This window comes from Mobula hypostoma, unplaced genomic scaffold (assembly GCF_963921235.1).
Source record: "Mobula hypostoma unplaced genomic scaffold, sMobHyp1.1 scaffold_151, whole genome shotgun sequence".
Taxonomy (NCBI): domain Eukaryota; kingdom Metazoa; phylum Chordata; class Chondrichthyes; order Myliobatiformes; family Myliobatidae; genus Mobula; species Mobula hypostoma.
The window spans coordinates 25,401-41,463 of NW_026948220.1; the positions used below are offsets into that span (position 1 = coordinate 25,401).

The 16,063-nt window shown below is 45.2% G+C and overlaps 1 protein-coding gene across 1 annotated transcript; it reads right to left on the minus strand.

Moving 5' to 3' along the window:
• Positions 1 to 2,325: 2,325 nt before the first annotated feature.
• On the minus strand, positions 2,326 to 5,049 carry LOC134341998 (probable G-protein coupled receptor 139). Its single transcript, XM_063039932.1, has 2 exons — positions 4,983 to 5,049; positions 2,326 to 3,278 (listed from the first exon to the last, which is right to left on the minus strand). The coding sequence occupies exons 1-2, from the start codon at positions 5,047 to 5,049 to the stop codon at positions 2,326 to 2,328; spliced, it is 1,020 nt and encodes a 339-aa protein (XP_062896002.1).
• Positions 5,050 to 16,063: the final 11,014 nt, after the last annotated feature.

Consider the following 16,063-nt stretch of genomic DNA (forward strand, 5'->3'; position numbering starts at 1 on the left):
GTCATCTCCTCTGGCCCACTCTCTAAATTAGGTCTCGAACTCTCCGCTCAGTCTCTCCCCCTATCGCCACCAGTCTCTCTCTCTCTCTCTCTCTCTCTCTCCCCCCCACCATTCCCTCATTAGCTCTTCAATCTATCTCTCCGCAGTCACTTTCTTCCTCCACTCTCTCCCTTTCTCCCCCTCTCTCTTCCACCTTCTCTCTCTGCCCCAGACCGCCTCTTATTCCCACCACACTTTCTCCCCGTGTTTTTTTTTCCTCTCCTTGCAGTTCCGCACCTCCGACTCTGCGCTTCCCCATCTTCTCTTCCAGGACCCTCTCCAGCTTATCGTTCTTACTCACCCGTTTCCTTCCCTGGTTTTCTCTCTCCTCGTCGCTGTCGCTCTCTCGCTCGCTCTCAAGTCTGAATCTCCCCCAAGTCCTCCCTGTCCCATTTCACAGTCTGTCTGCTTCCATAGACTCTCTTTCGCCCAGGCTCTCCCTTTCCAGCTCTCTCATCCAGTCTCTTTCTCTCCAGCCTCCCTGCCCAGTTTCTCTCCCCTCTATCTGTCCCAGTCACTCTACCCCGTCTCTCTCTCTCCTTGGTCTCCCCTCCCCAGTCTCTCCTTTCACTAGTCTATCTGCCCCCAGTGTCTCTCTCCCCAGTCTCCCTCCGCCAGTCTCTCCCTCCCCTCGCTGTTCTCCTCTAGTCTCTCCCTCTCGGTCTCTCTGCTCCCAGTCTCACTTTCCAAGACTTTCCCCTTTCTCTCTCTCCCCTACTGTCCCCCAGTTTCCCTCCCCCAGACTGTCTCTCCACAAGTCTTTTTCTCTCCCCGTTTCTCTCTCCCCAGTCTGTTTCTCTCCCCCATTCTCTCTCTCCCCCAGTCTCTCTCTTCCCCAGTCTCTTTCTCTGCCCCAATCTCTCTCCACGACTCTCTCTATCTCCCAGTCTCTCTCTCCCCGAGTCTCGCCGTCTCTCTCCAGTCTCTCTTCTCCCTCCCTCGGTTTTTTCTCTCTCATACAATTCTGTTTCTCTCCTCCCAATCTCTCCTTCAGTCGCCACCCCCTCTCTGCCGTTTCTTCTCTCCTACTCTCTTGTCTCCATCGCTCTCTCCTCCGCCTTCTCTCTACTGTCCATCTCTACCGTCCTCTTCTCAGACTCTCGTCCACATGTCTCTCCACATCGCCCAGTCTACACTTAACATACGACTGATCCATCACAGGGCAATACATGACGCCGGCTCGGATTTAACAATACAGAGTAAACAAGCCAAAAAACTTCCAAACGCACACAACACACAGAAATCAATAAGTGAAAAACAGCTGAAATATGCTGACATTGAAAGACTGTGGTAAATGAACGGATTGTCCTAGCTGTTGTACATAATTTCCAGTACACTCTGCGCTGGTTTCATCACAACGTCAATAACATTGAACGAGTAGGCCTACTATACAATGTTTATATAAATCTCCGGAAAGCAACATTAATTAACAGCACGATAATTGTCCTAAATTTCCTAACAATTGAGAAATTAATGTATTTATCTATGTCCATACCTTGTTTACCTGTTTTAACGGAGGAAAAAAAAATAAAATGTTTGAATGAACACGATAATGTACTCGAGTAAATGCAGAAGATATTCAACAGTTTAATCGGTTGAAAATGTATTGGAAATCAGGAAATAAGATGGCATTACTTCCTCGAAGCAGATTAGGAATTGGATTTTACCTAGAAATTTGCAAAATTCCGAACAGAATGGACGAGATCTGTAGTGTTAACTATTTCTCCCAAAACGTGTCGGTTAATTCGTCATTGTAAATTGTCCAGTGATTAAGTTGGGAGATAGCTGGGCAGCGTGGCTCAATGCAGGAAGCCCTACACCGCGCTGTATCTCAATGAATAAATAAATAATAGATAGATAGATAGATAGATAGAGAGATAGATAGATAGATAGATAGATAGATAGATAGATAGATAGATAGATAGCAAGTTTATCTAATGCGAAGGACGAACGCTAGGTTTACTGTAAGTTCGTACAGTCCGTTGACTTTTTTTTTCATTTCATTCCTATGCAGAAGACTAAAGAAATAAACAATTTGCTTTTCTGTCGGTTTGGTCTTGAATGTCCTCAGATCCTGACCCGCTCCATCATTTATCGAAAGGTGAGTGGCTGTGACGAGAGAGGGGATAAAGTAAAAGTGAAAGGTAGGATGAGTTTAAATAACTGGTCGGAAGTGGTGATCGCGGGCTGCGGGTGCCGCAGGATCTGTCGCTGGGCCGTGTCTCTCACAGACTCTACACCAGTTTAATTTTCACCGCTGTCACTGTCTCCGGTGTCTGCCAGTCTTTAGAGTCCAGATGGAATACTGCAAACGCCTTTCCGTAAAACATATAAATTTCGTTTATTAATGAGTGGAATAATTGACGTGAGCCGATTTTTCGCTGCGCTGATGAACTGCTCTCTGAACTTGGACTGAGTTACCCCGTAAGTAAACGTGTTTGTGCAGCAACTTAGTATCAGAAGCATGTCTGCGGATTGTTCGAATTTATATTCCAAATCGGTGTAATTATTCAGATCCAGTCGTCTCATGATGGAATTAAGAATTTGGGCAACTTTTACGGACCACAGGATGATGAAGATTCCGGAGATGGTGAGAAGTAAGATCACAGACCTCCTCCTGCTCTCCATCTCCGGGTCACTGCGGTTCTCCGCCTTGCTCTGACCCCTCAGCCCCTTACGGACGCGACTGGTCACTAAAATGTGTCTGACTGTCAGAGCGTTGAGCATCAGTATTAACACGAACGGGAGTAATGGCGTTAGGACGGTAGAAAGCCAGTTATATCCCACCCACCCGGGGTCTGTATAGTACCCCGTCTTTCGTATACAGTCCCAAGGTATATTGTCAATCACTTTCGCAGGATGATATACGAAGAAGTAGGGAATATTTTTTAAACAGAGCAGGACGCCGGTTGCTGACAGAACCACACACGCAGTGTTTTTGCTGCAATACTTCGCTTTCCACCTCTGCCAACAGATGGCGACAAACCGATCAACCGTAAAAGTGACGGTGAACCAGACAGAACATTCAGTGGCTGCCACTCTCAGGACCGAAATCACTCTGCAGACGGGGGTGATGTCCAGGAAAGTCCCGGGGAAGTAATAATAACTGACCCGCCACAATATGACCTCAAATATTATGGTGAGTAGATCCGCCGTTGCCATGGCCACCAGGTAGCAAGTTGTGCAGAAGGAGAGGCCGCAGTTTCCCCGGGACAGGATCACAGTCGCCACTAAATTCACTGGGGGAACAGCAAAAAGAATGAGTGAATTACTGCCGCGCTGCTCAGGGCCAGGATAAGCCTGAAATTGAGAACATAAAACTTTCTGGACAGCTCATTTCTGGATGACTAAAAGTTTAAAGTGGGAGTCGCAGGTGCCTGACACGATTGCATGCTGGGTGGGTGAAAGGGTACGGTACTCGGCATTGGAAAAGGAGCAGGGATTGGGGAAGAGGCATTGTCAACTGATCTCCGCGGGGCACTAGAGAAATCAATATAAATCTCCCACCATCACGGTTTCGACTGATGTGTAAAGTCTGGATATCGCGGCAGCTTTGCCAGCGTCAATGATTGCCGCGCTCCGTTCTCTATGATTTGACGCTCTCCCTGATCAGCGAAGGTTCGCTCCCTCTGTCTCTGTCCATTTGGGAAGTTCAGTGTTGAAAGTAATTTTATTTCCTCCGTTTGCGTGTCTTTTTCTCGCTTCTTGTATATTCTGCAACTACTCTTCTTCGTGGTCCTTCACCCTATGCCAATGGGTCCTGTCCGAAAGTTTCATGATTCCAATGAAAGTGTTAAAATTTTGCCTGAGCCACTGAATTTTCAGGAATGTTGCAGGTTAGTGCTTAAACCGTACACTTTCCAAAGGGAAGAGACTATAGGCGCTTCAAAACATCCGCCTCTTTTTGGGGTCGCTCCAAATCACTGCGACATTATTCTAAGTGATTCAATGCTTACTGTTCCAGAGCGGAGAATCGCATAAACCTTACCCCATCTGACCCCCAACGGACACCTCTGGTTTGGTTCTAAACTCCCTCTTCGCTTCACGGATAACAGGGCGTGGAAACAGCCCCTGATATACTAAAACGCACACAGACCCTGTCGGAATTTTCGAAACTCCCGATGGTTCGGAGTCTAACTCATAAGTTATGTATATCGCTCTCCCTTAAATCTCATCCGGTTTTCAGTCACCGCGTTCCCCTTCAAATTCCCAGCAATTTCTTAAAACACAGAGTAATATGTTTCCATTTGAATTCAAAACATGTTGCTACGGATAACACGAAAAGGCTTGTAAAGGTGTCGACCACCTTAATTTAGTTTGATACGGTTTTGCATTGGTAAGTAAAAACTGCCCGCAATGATTCCTCCAGATGAGTCCATCTCGAGGATGCCCCACTTTATATCTGTTTCAGCTGCCAGTTTGTTTTCAGCCGAGGTCCCTTATTAAACAGCAAGGACACTTCTGACTGAACACAGGGTTTTGTCACAATGTCTGCAGCGCACTCACTGATACTCCGGCATCACAACGCTGTCGGGAACCGAACGAGTCCAAAGACCGCGCACACACGACTGCAAATTTGTATTTAACGCGTGTTGCGCTATTGATTCGGAATAACACAAAGCAGCCGGTGAAGGTGCCGAGCGCACCGTATTATCGAAGTTTATTTTAACAACAGCTTTGCAATGATAATCCAAAACTGCCTGTCATGATTCAGCAAAATGAAGCCTTTTCCCCGATATCCCACTCTACATCAGTTTCAGCTGCCGGTTTATTTTCAGCGGAGGCCACAGCTGAAACTTCAAGGGAACTTCTGAACGAACACAAAGTTTTTGTCACAACGTCTGCTGCGCACTCACTGATACACCCGCGATCGTGTCGGTAAAGGAACAAGTCCAAAGACCGCGCACACAGAACTGCAAATATTAGTTCGCCTATGTTCTTACCAGGAACACCAGTAACGGCAATTACCATGTACCATATCTTTCTGGCACGGTAAAATGTTTCAAGCATGCTGTGTGAGATTCAGCCTGTCTTCCAGCTGCCCGCGATCTCGCTGAAGAAACTCTGAGCTGATGAATCTCAACGCTCATTCATTTATACTCGCTCCAGCTCACTGAATATTCAATACTACACAAGGCTGACGTGTCCTCCAACAGCCGAGGTAAAAATAAACCTGATATTATTCAATTAAAATCCTAATTGTGATTAGGTATGGATAGCTTGACACGAAATTGCAAAATCTCAGAGACGAAGAACTGACGATTTGAGAATTCAGTGAATGTTGTTGTCAAACACTCCCAGGGTCACCTCCCGGTTTCATGATCATTATTGTTGACCTTGTCCATTCTTAGACTCCATAGACTTCGTCATCATAGACCAATGTAATACTGTCATTGGGTTGTCGTGCTTCACCTTGGGAATTGTCTCGGTTATCGATCTTGCAATAAAACATATTAAAAAATGTTGTTTCTATGTCCCTGTGATATAGTCACGACACTTAAAGCAACGGAACATCCAGCTTGACAATGAGACCATTAGTCATAGGAACAATATTAGGCCGTTCACCACATCGAGTCTTCTCCGCCATTCCATTATAGCTGATCCTGGATCGCACTCAACCCCATACACCTGCCTTCTCCATGTTCTTTGATTCCCTGACCGATCAGAAAACTTTCAACTGCCGCTTTAGATATACCCACGGACTTGGCTTCCACCCCACTCTGGCGGAGCACGCCACAGATTCACTCCTCTCTGGCTAAAGACATCCCTCCTTACCGCTACTCTAAAAGGTCGCACCTCAATTTTGAGGCTGTGCTCTCTAGTTCTGGATAAAACCACCATAGGAAAGATCGTCTCCACATTCAGCTTCTCTAGTCCTTTTAACATTCGGTAGGTTTCAATGAGATAACCACACTCCCCCACCCCTCCATTTATCTAAATTTAAGAGCGTGCAGGGCCAAAGCTTTCAAACGCTCCTCATGTGTTGATCCTTTAATTACGAAGAGACTGAACGCATACAAATCGTTAATTTGATTAAACGCAACACCGACACAATGCTGGTAGATCTGAACACGTCAGTCAACATCTACAGAAATGAATGAACTGCTGGCGTTTATGGCCGAGGCTCTTCTTCGAATTAATTACTGGTTAGACGACGACCGCTGCTCCATCCGCAAAAAGCGGAATTTCCTGTTTGCAATCCATTTGAATTTGCATCCCCATTCCCAGTCGGACATGTCGGAGCACGTCCTCCTTTTCTGCCACAATAAGGGCACTCCCCGGTTGGAGGAGTAACGCCTTGTATGCCGTCTCGGTAACGTCCAACCTTGTGGCATGAATATAGACACCTCTATCTCCCAGTATTTCTCCCCTCCCTTTATCATTTCTCCTCTCTGGACTCTTACTCTTCTTCTGACCTGCCTACCACCAACCTCTGGTGACACTTCTCCTTCCTTTTCTCCTACAAGCCACTCTGCGCTCCTATCAGATACCTTCTCCGCACTTTGCCTTTCCAATTCTCACCTCCCAACCACTTATTTCGTGCCCCGACCCCAACCGACTGGCTTCACCTATCACCTTCTAGCTTGTCCGCCTCCCCTTATCCCAGCCTCCCGATGCTGGCTTCTTCCACCTTTTCCCAGTGCTGCTGAAGGATCGGAGACGGAAACATCGACTGTTTATCCATTCCCACAGATGTTACCTGACCTGCTGAGTTCCTCCAGCGTTTTGTATGCGTATCACATTGATGCTGTCTCTCACATGGTAAACAGGCTCCTGTCAAAGTTTACACCGGTAATTCAATCACCGTACATATGACCCTCGAATTGGTGCAAGTGCTCAAACCGACCGGACATCGGCTTCAGTACATTTTTACCAATAGTACCAATTTGTTGATAGTGAAGTAGATCGTTGTATTTACATATTTGACACGCTGAACTGCATTTTCTGTGTAAATATCGCACAGCTGTATATTCTGTGTTTCTTTTTCTTTCTCTGACTTGCTAAATCGATGTCCGTATGCTCTACCGAATAGTTTACAAGAAGGGTGTTGACGGTGCCCAGATACTCGGTGCAGCAATAAGCCAGTGGCTCGTTGGTGATGGGATGAAATTGATTAGTTTGTCAGATGATCAGCAGAGGGCAGATCGGGGTCAATACTGAGGCACGGGGGTGATTACCCTCCACAGATGAGTAGGGCTCGGATATTCACAAAGAGGGACAGGGTTCCCGAGAGCGCTGATGTAGGGTAGGACAATGAAATCGAAGTTCAAACATCAAAGAAGGTGGGGATGCGGATTGGGAATGTGGTGTCCTTGAAACGGAGGAGGAAGAGATGTTCCTGACAGAAGTTTAAAATTGCCAAATGTATATGGCTAAAAGAGGTCGATCCATGGAAGCGAATAAAGTGGAGGCATTAGTTGACATCGTGCATAGGTAAGTGAATCACTTATCAAAAAATGCGCGAGTGTTCCTGGATAATTAAATGCGCATGGACGAAAGTGGTCTTGCAATACATGTGGAGGAAATACCTGTGTGTACACCTGGTGGGTTTCCCTTACTCTCCACGAACAGTGAAAAATAGGAAAGGAAATATCCGCGAAAAGAAGCCTACGCTGGCTAGAAGTTCATTTTTACACTGTTGTAATCCTCACGATTCTGACTTAAGGTCATCCAGTTCTATGACGGTTGTTGCCACACAGTTGTCGCTGCCTGTATCCCCGAAATCCTCTATTCCGATCCCTTTCAGCATTCAAAGTTCAAAGGTCCATTTAATATCAAAGCATGCATCGATATACAACTGTGAAACTTCTGTTCTCCAGATAGCCATGAAACAAAGACTAAACATGAAAGTCGGTCAGAGAGAAACGTCAACCCCACCGCTCCACCCGTACAAAAAAAGAACAGCATCTCGATCATCAAGCCCCACAAAAATTTCTACCCCCCCCCCCCACACGCCAACTGTACAAAACGCGGAACAGGAACATCGACACCCAAAACACGCCCGGATCTTCGCACGAAAATCTAAAGGAAAGCTAACCCCCCAAAGATGATCCTCTCGCATAGCAAAACGGGAAGAGAACGGGCGATACAAACACAGGATATTAAAAGCCATAAGTTCGAAAAAACCCACAGAGCATAACCACAATAGTTCTATCCGTAGACGTAGGACCACGATACCATCTTCCGAGATCACCGAACGTCACCGGAGGAGATGCACACGAGGCAGAAAGGCCGACCCGTCTGCCTCGGCGATCAGTGGGCGCTTCAGACCACGAAATGGAGTCTAACATCGGCTCCCACCCCATCTCAAGGTGTCTTCGCATCAAGGCCGTCCGAGTAGGCGCTCGCTTCCCGAAATCTACTCGGAGCCAGTGAAGCGCTGGAACTCTGAAGCGATCTCCAAACTGCAAATCGAAGGCCCTAATGGTTCCAGAAACACGTTTAAGGTGAAAAGCCAAACGCGAGAGAAATTAACAAGTTGTTTTCCATTGCTCCCTGCAAGGCATCGCCCGAAGGAGCGTTGCGCTGGCGCCATCTTGACCAGATTTTGACTTCATTGTCGCAAACTCATCAAACTGACCTTTGTGAGCTGCTCACTGGATCTGGCATCAAGCTACAAACAGTACTGTCTAAGGGCTCTTTCCCTTAGACTTGTGATCCAGGCTTGTTTTTTTTGTCATTTGCAACTCAGTGTGGTTCAAACCAGATTAACAGGGTAAAACAAAGACTGGGCACTGCTGACCAGAGCATAGGCTGTCCCTCTGGAAGCCTGCAATTTAACATTATAAGTAACTTTGTATTCTCATGTTCAGCAGATGAACAGCACAAATCAAAAACAAACTCATTATGTCCATATTTACTTGAACTGATTAAATCATCCCTCAGCAAGAACCAGTTCACCAAATGCTGGCTACAAGTCAAGTCTGAAACAATGAAAGCCTCCATTCCTGTGATTACATGACAAGGACAAAGCCATTTTACTTCTCAATTTCTACTTCCCTTGCCTCGTTCCTGTGTACTGATTTGCAGATTACAGTTATTTCTAGTCCAAATATCTTTCTGTCTACCCATGCCTCTGTCTGGCTGTATTTCTGTCCGTCCACCATCTGCCCGATTGTTTGACTGACACCTGCTGCTGTGTGATATGTTGTGACTTCGATCGAGCACATTTCACAAGGAAGTGGACAATGAAAAGCCAATTCAGAGATGGACATGTTTTTAATATAAAATTTACTGGATCGATGTCCATAAGATGGATATGCTCTGACGTGGGTATGACGTCAGTTTATCAATTAGAGGTCACTTCAAGGACATTTACAGAGGCCGACTGGATTTCACGATCCATCAGCCAGTAGATCAGCAGAGTACAATCTATCACCTGGTGTCCCAGTTTTTGACGCATTGAGGATATATTATTGGGCAGACATAGAGTACAAAACAAAAGTGAAGGTTCCCAAGAACTGGCTGAGAACATTAATCACAATCAACTCCAATAAAAATCCAAGTTCTCAGCCCTAATGTGCAGTCTGAACATACAACGTAATAATGAAAAATAGTATTCAAGAAAGGATGAAAATTAACATGAAGATTAACATGCAGTCCATAACCAAGGAAGAGCTCCCCAAGATCAAAAGCCTCCAATGTCATCCAGTCACAAAATCATCGTGACGTTCGCCCTACGTTTTAACCAGGATGTAGGGGAATTTTGAATGGAACTCGACCAATAACCTGATTTGAGACTGTGAGCCGACCAACTTTGACCAACTCCCTGCAAGTCCTTGAAAATTTGCAAGAGAAAGGAACGCTCGTGGGAAACACGTCAAACTTTCTGCAGAGCTGCAGCCCAAGGTCAAGATCAAATGTGTTCGCTGTATTGAACTTTTACGCTCTGCGACACTCTTATAATATTGATTATTCTTGTTAACACACACACACACACACACACACACACACAAAGATACATGGAGAGAAAAACGTAATCTGTTTTTAAAATTGATGAACCGGAATATTTTTTGCACATTTAACAACAATTGGACATAAATCTTTCCATTCAATGAATCCACAGTATTAGGTTACAGAATCCGAAAGAACGCACAGACACGCCTAGATTTACTTTTTACGGGCAGGATGTACAAATTCCGTGCGCTACCCGATGCCCCTCCATGGAGAGTAAGTAAGCATGTCCGTGTCTAAAAGTAAATGTTACTGTTATCACTTAGTTACTCACTTCGTCTAGCTTGAATGAAATATTCATAGTATTAACATCTTGTTTAGTTATAAAGCTCATTTTCAATGGGGACGTTGTTTTTGGTGGAGCATATTCTAGGACAAAACAATGCTTTCCAATCGCCTTCACTAAATATTATTCTACTTAATGACCTTTAGCGGATGATTAAAACTGCTAATGTTATTTCTTCACCACTGAGACAGTTTGACCAGTGAACCCTGTGAAACCTACAGGTGTTTACCAATCAGAACTATTAATAATAGTTGATTATGGAAAAATGGTTGATGTGTGCACACGATTGGCATCTCAGGCTTCCCGGATATGATTGAGTTGATAAGGATGAAATTCAGTAGGTAGTCGAGTTCCATGCTTGACTGTTGAGAACTTCACTGCGGTTCATAGGGAGAATATAACTATGGAGAAAACGACCAGTGAATTTGCTCAGATCAATTTAAACAGGGAGGATCACATACGAAGTTAATATTTCAAAGGAAATCTATATTCAAAGTACCTATATCACCGTATACGAAATACATTTTCTGGCGGACATGCTCAATAAATCCAATAACCACCATAGATCAAACAACCAGAGTAGAAGCGAAGAGAGACTGCACCAATACGGGTGGGTAATGAGTGTGCAAACGTCAACAAACTGTGCAAATACAAAAATAAATAAGAATTAATCCTAATAATAATAAAAAAATAATAAATCTCATAATGAGATGAGTTCTTTGTGGCATTACAGGACCAGGTGCAAACAGAAAGAAAATATCAAAACATATACAATACAAGAGTAACAAAAAGAGAAACCGGAAACTGCCCAACACATTACAGAAATCTGCAACTCTTTAACTTACTCTGATTACACACATGGGCACAATCAGGTGGCAAGCATCATGCACCAATCTCTTGCTTTAAAATGCAAACTGAAGGAAGATACTATACATTACTATAAATAGAATCCTGATCCAGTTTCAGAGTCCGAGACCTACAATTATATTACAAATAGGACAACACATAATACCCATCAGCATTTAATATTACAGTACAATGAAGCAGGAAAAAAAAAAGCATTTACAGATAGCAAACACGAGGAAATCTGCAGATGCTGGAATTTCAAGCAACACACATCAAAGTTGCAGGGGAACGCAGCAGGCCTGACAGCATCTCGAGGAAGAGATACAGTCGAAGTTTCGGGCCGAGACCCTTTGTCAGGACTAACTGAAAGAAGAGCTGGTAAGAGATTAGGAAGTGGGAAGGGGAGGGGGAGATCCAAAATGGTAGGAGAAGACAGGAGGGGGAGGAATGGAGACAAGAGCTGGACAGGTGATTGGCAAAAGGTATATGAGAGGATCATGGGACAGGAGGCCTAGGGAGAAAGAAAATGGGGAATGGGGGGGAAACCCAGAGGATGGGCAAGGGGTATAGTGAGAGGGACAGCAGGAGAAAAGGGAGAGAGAGAAAAAGAATGGGTGTATATAAATAAATAATGGATGGGATATGAGGAGGAGATGGGGCATTAGTGGAAGTTTGAGAAGTCAATGTTCATGCCATCAGGTTGGAGGCTACCCAGATATCTCTATCCATGGCCTCCTCTACTGTAAATACGAAGCCACACTCAGGTTAGAGGAACAACACCTTATATTCCGTCTGGGTAGCCTCCAATCTGTTGGCATGAACATCTTCTCTAACTTCCGCTAATGCCCCACCTCCCCCTCGTACACCATCAGTTATTTATTTATATACACACATTCTTTTTCTCTCTCTCCTTTTTCTCCCTCTGTCCCTCTCACTATACCCCTTGCCCATCCTGTTTTTCCCCCCTCCCCCTTTTCTTTCTCCCTTGGCCTCCTGTCCTATGATCCTCTCATATCCTTTTTGCCAATCAACTGTCCAGCTTTTGGCTCCATCCCTCCCCCTCCTGTCTTCTCCTATCATTTCAGAACTCCCCCTCCCACTTTCAAATCTCTTTCTAGCTCTTCTTTCAGTTAGTCCTGACAAAGGCTCTCGGTCCCGAAACGTCGACTGTACCTCTTCCTAGAGATGCTGCCTGGCCTGCTGCATTCACCAGCAACTTTGATGTGTGTTGCTTGATCTTTATTAGTATCTACTTATAATACAGTAACTTGAGCAAGATAAACAAAAGTTAACAGTGTTATCTCTTTTGGATCGAGACTACAGAGTGTCGTGGGAGCTGAATTCTGAAGGAAGGCAAGTTTTTTTTTTAAACTTCTTCCAGTGCAAGAAGGACGAGACTGTGCAGGCGCGTGACGTCAACAGGACAGCACGGAGAGTTTAAAAAGGAGACCACCCTATACGGCGGGCAGTGGAGTCAGCGGTAGCAGAGTGTAGGGCTTAGGCTTCAGCGGTAAACGGGAAGAGGCGAGAGCGAAGCACCAACTGTTTTTTTTCTCCCCACCCCCCCGACCATTTTCGCGAATCGGCCCGGACGGACAGGAATAGCAGGGCTCTCACAGCCATCGGTACGAGGTAACGGTTTAAAAAGTTCATCTGTAAGTGGGTGAGTAGACTTATTTTTCCTGTATCATTCCTGTAGAATTAGATAGCATGCCTGCAGTGTTAGTGCATTCTTCAGGGTGTCAGATGTGGGAATCCCGGGAGACCTCCAGCCTCCCTGATGGCCACATCTGCGCCAGGTGCACCGAGATGCAGCTCCTCAGAGACCGTGTTAGGGATCTGGAGCTGCAGCTTGATGACCTACTGCTTATCAGGGAAAGTGAAGAGGTGATAGACAGCAGCTACAGGGAGGTAGTCATCCCGAGGCTACAGTGGTCAGAAAACTGGGTCACTGTCAAGAGAGGGAAGGGAAATGCCTGGATAGTGGAGAGCACACCCGTGGCTGTCCCCCTCAGCAACAAATATCTTGTTCTGAATGCTGTTGAGGGGGATGACCTGACAGGGGACGCCCACGGTGACTGGGTCTCTGGCACTGAGCCTGGCGCTGTTGTGCAGGAGAGAAGGAGGGAGAAGAGAAATGTGGGTGGGGATTCCATAGTCAAGGGAACGGTCAGGAGATCCGGTGAGCCTGATAGAAATACCCGCATGCTGTGTTGCCTCCCAGGTGCCAGGGTACGGGAGGTCTCGCATCAGGTCCTGAATATTCTGAAGAGGGAGGGCAAGCAGCCACTTGTCTTGGTACATGTTGGTACCAATGACATAGATAGGACAAAGGAGGAGGTCCTGAAGAGAGATTTCCAGGAGATAGGAAGGAAGCTGAGAAGCAGGACCTCCAGGATAGTAATCTCACGATTGCTACCTGTGCCACGTGCTAGCGAGGGCAAGAATAGTAGGATCAGGCAAATGAATACGTAGCTGAGAGACTGGTGCAGGGGGCAGGGCTTCAGATTCTTGGATAATTGGGATCTCTTCTGGGGCAAGTATGACCTGTTCAAAAAGGACAGGTTACACCTGAACCCGAAGGGGACCAATATCCTGGCGGGAAAGTTTAATAGAGCTGTTAGGGAGGGTTTAAACTTATTTGGCAGGGGGATGGGAACCGGAATGACAGAGCGGAGGAAGGGGAAAACAGAAATAAATCTAAGATAGTGAGCAGTAAAGATGTCAGGAAAGACAGGGAGGTGATGGGGCAAATTTGTAGCCATTGGGATGAGTTGCAGTGCAATAAATTTGCAGTGAAATCAAAGCAAAAAGTACCAAATACTGGTCTTAAGATGTTATACTTAAATGCACACAGCATAAGGAATAAGGTGGATGATCTTGTCGTACAGCTACAGATTGGCGGGTATGATATTGTGACCGTCACTGAGACCTGGCTAAAGGATGCATGTCTCTGGGAGCTGAACGTCCAAGGATACACGGTGTATCGGAAGGATAGGAAGGTAGGCAGAGGGGCAGGCGTGGCTTTATTGGTAAGAAATGATATTAAATCATTAGAAAGAGGTGATATAGGATCGGAAGGTGCAGAATCTTTATGGGTTGAGCTAAAAAGGACCCTGATGGCAGTTATTTATAGGCCTCCAAACAGCTGCAGGGATGTGGACTACAAATTACAACTGGAAATAGAAAAGGCTTGTCAGAAGGGCAGTGTTATGATCATTGTAGGGGATTTTAGCATGCAAGTGGATTGAGAAAATCAGATCGGCATTGGATCTCAAGAGAGAGAATTTGTAGAATGTCTGCGAGATGGCTTTTTAGAACAGCTTGTTGTTGAGCCTACTAGGGGATCGGCTGTACTGGATTGGGTATTGTGTAATGAACCAGAGGTGATTAGATAGATTGAGGAGAAGGAACCCTTAGCAGGCAGTGATCATAACATGATTGAGTTCACTGTGAAATTCGAAAAGAGAAGCTGAAATCTGATGTGTTGGTATTTCAGTGGAGTAAAGGAAATTACAGTGGCATGAGAGAGGAACTGGCCAAAGTTGACTGGAAAGGGACACTGGTGGGAAAGATGGCAGAGCAGCAGTGGCTGGAGTTTATGTGAGAAGTGAGGAAGGTGCAAGACACGTATATTCCAAACAAGAAGAAATTTTTGAATGGAAAAAGGATGCAACCATGGTTGACAAGAGAAGTTAAAGCCAAAGTTAAAGCAAAGGAGAGGGCATACAGGGAAGCAAAAGTTAGTGGGAAGACAGAGGAATGGGAAGTTTTTAAAACCTTACAAAAGGAAACTAAGAAGGTCATTAAGAGAGAAAAGTTAACTATGAAAGGAAGCTAGCAAATAATATCAAAAAGGATACTAAAAGCTTTTTCAAGTATTTAAAGAGTAAAAGACAGGTGAGAGTAGATATAGGACTGATAGAAAATGATTCTGGAGAAATTGTAATGGGAGATAAGGAGACGGCAGAGGAACTGAACGAGTATTTTGCATCAGTCTTCACTGAGGAAGACATCAGCAGAATACCGGACACTCAAGGGTGGCAGGGAAGAGAAGTGTGCGCAGTCACAATTACGACAGAGAAAGTACTCAGGAAGCTGAATAGTCTATAGGTAGATAAATCTCCCGGACCAGATGGAATGCACCCGCGTGTTCTCAAGGAAGTAGCTGTGGAGATTGTGGAGGCATTAGCGATGATCTTTCAAAAGTCTATAGATTCTGGCATGGTTCTGGAGGACTGGAAGATTGCAAATGTCACTCCGCTATTTAAGAAGGGGGCAAGGAAGCAAAAAGGAAATTATAGACCTATTAGCTTGACATCGGTGGTTGGGAAGTTGTTGGAGACGATTGTCAAGGATGAGGTTACAGAGTACCTGGAGGCATATGACAAGATAGGCAGAACTCAGCATGGATTCCTTCAAGGAAAATCCTGCCTGACAAACAGATTGCAATTTTTTTGAGGAAATTACCAGTAGGCTAGACAAGGGAGATGCAGTGGATGTTGTATATTTGGATTTTCAGAAGGCCTTTGACAAGGTGCCACACATGAGGCTACTTAACAAGATAAGAGCCCATGGAATTACGGGAAAGTTACATACGTGGATAGAGCATTGGCTGATTGGCAGGAAACAGAGAGTGGGAATAAAGGGATCCTATTCTGGTTGGCTGCCAGTTACCAGTGGTGTTCCGCAGGGGTCCATGTTGGGGCCGCTTCTTTTTACATTGTACATCAACGATTTGGATTATGGAATAGATGGCTTTGTGGCTAAGTTTGCTGACGATATGAAGAAAGGTGGAGGGGCCAGTAGTGCTGAGGAATCTGAGAGTCTGCAGAGAGACTTGGATAGATTGGAAGAATGGGCAGAGAAGTGGCAAATGAAATACAATGTTGGAAAGTGTATGGTTATGCACTTTGGCAGAAGAAATAAATGGGCAGA

Bases quoted from the DNA above. Each gene is read 5' to 3' on its own strand.
- LOC134341998 (XM_063039932.1), bottom strand. From the start codon at position 5,049: ATGCTTGAAACATTTTACCGTGCCAGAAAGATATGGTACATGGTAATT. The intron at 3,279-4,982 runs GTAAGAACATAG...CTGTTCCCCCAG, and splicing joins TGCCGTTACTGGTGTTCCTG to TGAATTTAGTGGCGACTGTG.